Raw genomic sequence first — 6,202 nt, 5'->3', positions numbered from 1 at the left:
GACAGGTAATTTGATAAAACCACTGATTCCAATATTCACCTGAATAAAGTTTTTGATCCACCCCATAAAGCCTTTGCGGCAATTCTTGATTAGTTTCAACTAAAAAAAAAAAAAAAGAAAAGAAAATAGGTAATTTAATATCCATATAAAATCATTTTCTGATGATTTATGCCATGGTTGATCTATGATAATTTGGACTGAAACTGTACAGGACAGGCGTGTGAAGGTGGGGAAGTTGGAAATACTACATCATGAATGAAGGCAGAGGGTCCCTCATAGCTCTGAACCAGACAAGACCCGCCTCCTGAAGCGCCGCCTCATATTAGTTGACTTAGGCGTCAGTCACTGCTGGGGGCTGACAGGCGCACCCGCCCTGCCTCTATTGTCACCGGCGCGAGAGGAATATTTATTCAACATGGAAAAGAAAAAGGCCGACGACAAAGGTAAGCTGCTGCTGCTGCTTTGAGATTCATTTTACTGCTTCACGTTTGACTCTGAGGTTGTCTGTTTGTTGGTTTTTAGTGTGGTTTGTTGTTGAAGAGCTTTTGGCCCGTCCTTTTGTGTGTGTGTGTGTGTGTGTGTGTGTGTGTGTGTGTGTGTGTGTGTGTGTGTGCTGACTCAGTTAAGGGATGGAGAGGATGCATGTTGGCTTTTATTTCATGTCCAAATGTAAACACTGGCCTATCTTGCATAGTATTAACTTATATTCTTGTGGGGACTTGTGTGTGAAGAGCTAGTCTGCAATGGTTTATAGTCCCCTTAGTGTAATTTGGTATTTTTATTGGTCTCATTAATAACCCCATGGTGTGATTACAGGTCTTCAGAAGGTCTGTGTGGGTTTTATTTTGCGACTTTTATGGTGAAAATATTGTCTGTGTATGTTAATAACATGATTCTATTACTACAATATCACTACAACACCTAATGACCATAACCAGGCTGTTTCATTTCATGATATTGTGTTCATGCATCTGACTCAAAATTGTGTTGATCAGATGCAGTTGGAGAGTACAGACTAAGTAGACAGTCAGTATAAGTCAGTCCAAAATACAGACGTGTCAGTGCTGAGAAGGGGACTCTAAGTGGTACAAAGGACCATGTTGTAGGAGAGGAGAGGACAGGAGGAGGAAGAGGAGTGTGATTAATTGGCAACCAGAGGGTGTGTGAAGCCCTGGGCTGGAGACTGCAGGCTGCTCCCAGCATCAGCTGGCCTGCAAAAGGAGGGGGAGGCAGGCAGCTGGGAGCTGGATCTCTGTCTGCTCCTCCTGCTGTGTCCTCTGTGACCCCCACACAACAGTGCACAAGGTCTTTATTGAGAGGAATTGGGAAAAATAAACACATTGAATGTATTGAGTCATTATGGATATCTTCATTTTTAGGACTTAATGACAATTTGTGAGGGTTTGCCAAGCCTTTGAGTGAGCCAAGCAACACCCCACCCCCCCTTGATTTAATGCAACAGACTGTGGATGGAGGAGGGTGTGCCAACAGCTCAAATCCAATTAGTCAAATACAATAGAACAAGCCAACAGCAAAAGCATGGGATGCAGAGTAATTAGACTGAAACTGTTGATAGCAATCAAAAAAATAAGACAATGAAAATGACTTCTGCAGCATTAGCACCATCAATGATTTTCATTAAGTGCCAGTTATTTTCTTCATTAAACAGTGAATCATTTGTTCTATGAAATGCCAGAAAACTTAAAATGAGAAATTAAAGTGTGCATCCCATCGTATATGAAGGTTGGCAATTAACTGACGAGTTTATACTGTATATGTAGGGGTTGTAACATCCGTAAACATAATAAGAGCCAGAAAACGTAAGAAACCACAAATGTAATACAAATCTGCAGCTTTTATTGTAATAATCCCATAAAGGTAATACATTTCCCACAAATGTAGTAGTTTCCGACAACAAATGTTATACAAAATTTCCTGCAAATGTCCAGAAAAGACTATATGATGTCTGCAAAAGATATCTATACTATGGACAGAAAAGACATCTATGTGATGTACAGAAAGGACATGTATGTGATGTACAGAAAAGACATCTATGTGACGTCCAGAACAAAAATCTATACGTCCAGAAATGACATCCATATGTTGCCTAGAAATGACATGTATACATTGTCCAGAAATGACATTACACTAGAAATTACATGTAAACACTTTCTAGAAAAGCCATTTATACGACGTCCAGAACAGACATCTATATGATGTCCAGAACAGACATCTAAACAACGTCCAGAAAATACAATTCCTTGTTATGTTTGTGGTAGGACTGAATCTTCAAAAACATTAATTCGCTGTCAGCTGAAGCTACCAACTACCAAGACTTTATATTATATATCATATCATCACTGATCATCTATAATTTAGGCAATCACTTATTGATATAATGATGAAATGATATAGTTTAGGCAATCATTTTAAGAAATGCAAAAGAAACAATATTCACCTGTTACAATATCAGGATGCCTGACGATAGACTGGAAGTATATTCGTCAAGGAAAATTAAAGTTTATTGGAGGGCAGGAAGTGGTGAAGTTTATTTTCTTCCTCTGCTTTAAGTCTGTGCAGACATAGTCAGACACTGCGACAGCGCCGCAATGGACAACTGCGGTCATTGCATTTAAAAGAAAATTGATGTGGAATGTCTGTATTGCAAGGTACAAGGTACAAGGTAGATTTTTGTCATTTTTCTTAAACGTAATTTAAGAAGAAATTAAATTAAAGTTGATCCCAAATCCTGCTACATCTTTTTGGCATTGAAGGAGGAGTTGAGTCTCACAGCCTGGGGAAAAAAGCTGCTCTGTAGTCTGGTGGATCTGCAGTAGATACTTTCTTTCTTTCTTTCTTTTCCCAGATGGCAGAAGGGTGGACAGACTGTGGCTGGGGTGGCTGCTATCCTTTGGGCTATGTGCAGACACCTCATTTCACCGAGGTCACTGATGCTCTGTAGATGGGAACCAGTGATGTTCTAGACAGTTGTAATCACCTGCTGTGAGGGCCTTTCTGTCCTGGACCATACACAAACCGTGCCAGTTTGTGTTGTTTCCAGTCAGTGTGCTTTCTATTGCTCCTCTGTAGAAGTTAACCAGGATCTTGCTCTGTAATTTAGCCTTCCTAAATTTCTTTAGGAAGTAGAGCCTTTTTTGTGCTTTTTTAACCTTGATGGTGATAGTGATAGTAATTCCAAGGAACCTATAGCTGTTCACCTGTTCCCCCTTAGCTCCACTGATGTAGACAGGGGTGTGTGTCTTCTGCTCCTTCTTTCTAAAATTAACAATCAGCTCCTTGGTTTTACTGACATTGAACAGTAGGTTGTTCTCTGTGCACCACTCTGCAAGATTGTTGATTTCTTTCCAGTATGAACTCTCAGCGTTGTTTATAATACGGCCAATGATGGTGGTGTCGTCTGCATACTCCGCAATTACTTGAGTCTTTGCCGATATTGACCATTTTAAGTGGTGGTGGCCTTGAAATTGGCGGTGGCAGCTGTCTCCAAAATTACTATGCAGGAAAAAACCTTTTGGATAATGATTTAGTTTTGTAGAATACTTTTTGGATGGTATATGTTCCATAGTCTCCACTTGTCATATACCTTAGCTGATTTGGCTCTGCCCTCAATATGAATTCTAAGAACTATTTACTTGTTCAGCCTTTTGTCTTTTAATATTCCTCCTTTATTGTGTGTGTGTGTGTGTGTGTGTGTGTGTGTGTGTGTGTGTGTGTGTGTGTCGCTGAGGTATTTCCTGGTTGCTTGGAAGGCCAGGCCAGTTTCACCACAGCCACTCAGTACGTGACAATGGACAATAGCAGGCAGACAGATTATATACATCCTGGTGGCTTGCAGAGAAAACAGAGCTGTGAGCCAGCAGTGTGACCTGCAGACACACAGAGGAGAGAGGAGCTCCAAGCCAGACAGGAAAGAGATAGGCTGAGACCAAAGGTTCAGTGGACACTTTGTAGTTCAAATGATGTTTTTGTTTTTTCCATCCTGTCTGGCATAAAGTGAGATTAGTGATATACTGTATTTTTGTGTGCACACGGATCATGTAGAATAGTTTATACGTTATGGTTTTATGTTTCCTATAGTCTTCGATGGACAAAAAATATTAGTAAATGTGGACAACTCTTTTCCAAATCCAAAAACTATGTTATCAGGTAAAACGTGTGGAGCTGCTCAATAGACAATGAATGGTGAGAGATGTTCTGGGTGATCCTGAGAGCAGATTGGGGAATACCCGGAGTGCATGGGAACATCTTCTGTTTCAGACCTGAGAACACATAACGGAAAAAAAAATCATTTAAGTATTAAAAAAAAGAAAACAAGCATTCTGTGGGTCCACAAAATCAGCCTTCCTTCCTTTGTCTATGGAGCAGCTCCACACTAAATACTAGATGACATCACAAGTTTGAGAGTTCCTGCTTTGGTTTCTGGCTTTGAGATCAAGTAGTTCACGTTCACACATATTGACTTAACTCTCCTAGGTCATAGAACTAACATATTGGAAATCTTCATTTAGGTGGTGTCCCTTTAATGTTGATATCATAGCAGAAAAAACAGGTGATCATTTAACACTGAAGCATATTTAAAGTTTGGGAATCTCTAACATTAGACAGCTTTGTTGAGCAGGCAAATCACCAAAATCACCATTTCACCATACAAAAACAAAACAACATATAAACATGCTAATTTACTGTATATCAGATCTGGTCAACCTCAAATATGTCAACATTATCAATGTAACAACAACATGCAGAAATTAACTAAGTGCTTAGTCATCTAAATATTAAACTCACAGCGGACAGCATGCTGCTAACAGACAAATAAATAAAGTGCAAAATCAACAGTGTGAGTTGTCAGGACAATCCCATTTAACTGTACTACTTGGACTGAATACAGTTGTGTTTATTTTGAACAGAGAAATATTTCATCCATAGCATGTTGAACAGTAGGCCTGGATATAATATTTTATACCTTCATACCTTACTGAAATTTCACAGGGTGCAGCGCTACCCTTTACCCCCCTTACTTTGAGTACATTACTGACTTTCATCTTTTTGGACAAATAAATACACAATAGAAACCCATAAAATGTTATGGAAAGTAATATGCTATTTTCCTTATTAAACAGAGAAATACAACTCTACACCTTTGAATTCAACTTTCTCTCAGTCACAGAAGACGGATGAGGATTAATCGCTTCATTAACTCATCATAAAACACACTTCAGTCAAACTCGGCAAAAACAAAACGAAAGTTATCTAAACTGTCTTGGTAACTCTCGCTAGTAATCTAGTTAGGAAGTCCACTGTTCCAACAATCACCAGCTGCGGTTTGGTTTAAATAAATCCTTAATTTACCAAGTTAAATGTAAAAAAACATGCTGTTATTCCCCACAGTCTATCTGCCTGCTGGCCGCCAGCTGTTTACAGTTCTGTAACTTCTCCTCCACCACTAGGTGTCACTGTGTCTTTCAGCTCAGCTGCCTGTTCCACCAGTAGAAACCACAGACTGAGTTTCGGTGGTGCCTGCTGTGCACTACATACAATGAGTTTGATAAAAAGAGGAGTGCCTGCATTTATAATGGAATTGAGAAACATACCTTTGGGAATTCTAAATAATCTGGTATACCATGATACTGTGATACCACCCAAGCCTGTTGAACAACATTGTACTAATTCGTCTAATATATAATTAGGTTTTTGTTTGTATTCACTTGTATTCTCTGGACCATCTGATAATCTCCCTGTAAATCTATTTTTCTCTATAGATCTAAGATAACCCACCATACACTCACAAACATGCTGCTGAAGTGACCTTGGTTATATCAGAGTTCAGATGGGGGAAAATCTCACTTTGAGTAACAACAAATTTTTATCGATAAATCAACATGAAATATTTGGTCTTGCAAAACTCTGTATTTACAGCCACAGGCTCTGAGTATGTTACATAAGCTTTGAGTTCTGACAGCTGGTTGCATTATTCTAAACCTGTCAATACATTTGGCCTTGCTGATGACATCATCACCACTGGACATCTGGCTCCAATGTGTGTGTGTTGAGATGTTATGGTAATAATGTGAGCTTAGGTTTCATGCACAGTCCCATTGTCAGTGTAGCCCATGATGTGTTCACTTAACAGCTGCTGCCCAAAATATTCTGAGTTCCATCATACAGAAAGAGGGATTATTTT

General features: G+C 39.3%; 1 protein-coding gene across 1 annotated transcript in view; it reads left to right on the top strand.

Moving 5' to 3' along the window:
- Window positions 1-363: 363 nt before the first annotated feature.
- The window catches only part of afap1 (actin filament associated protein 1), a 122,999-nt gene continuing 117,160 nt past the window's right edge, over window positions 364-6,202 (top strand). The window contains exon 1 of the mRNA XM_088073971.1: window positions 364-443. Coding sequence (XP_087930097.1) covers window positions 416-443 — 28 coding nt within the window. The 5' untranslated portion in view covers window positions 364-415. The remainder of the gene's footprint in view (window positions 444-6,202) is intronic.

The sequence above is a fragment of the Plectropomus leopardus genome, chromosome 23 (genome assembly GCF_026936395.1).
Source record: "Plectropomus leopardus strain MGB_pleo_1.0 chromosome 23, ASM2693639v1, whole genome shotgun sequence".
Classification (NCBI taxonomy): domain Eukaryota; kingdom Metazoa; phylum Chordata; class Actinopteri; order Perciformes; family Serranidae; genus Plectropomus; species Plectropomus leopardus.
This window is presented reverse-complemented; position numbering and strand designations above follow the sequence as displayed.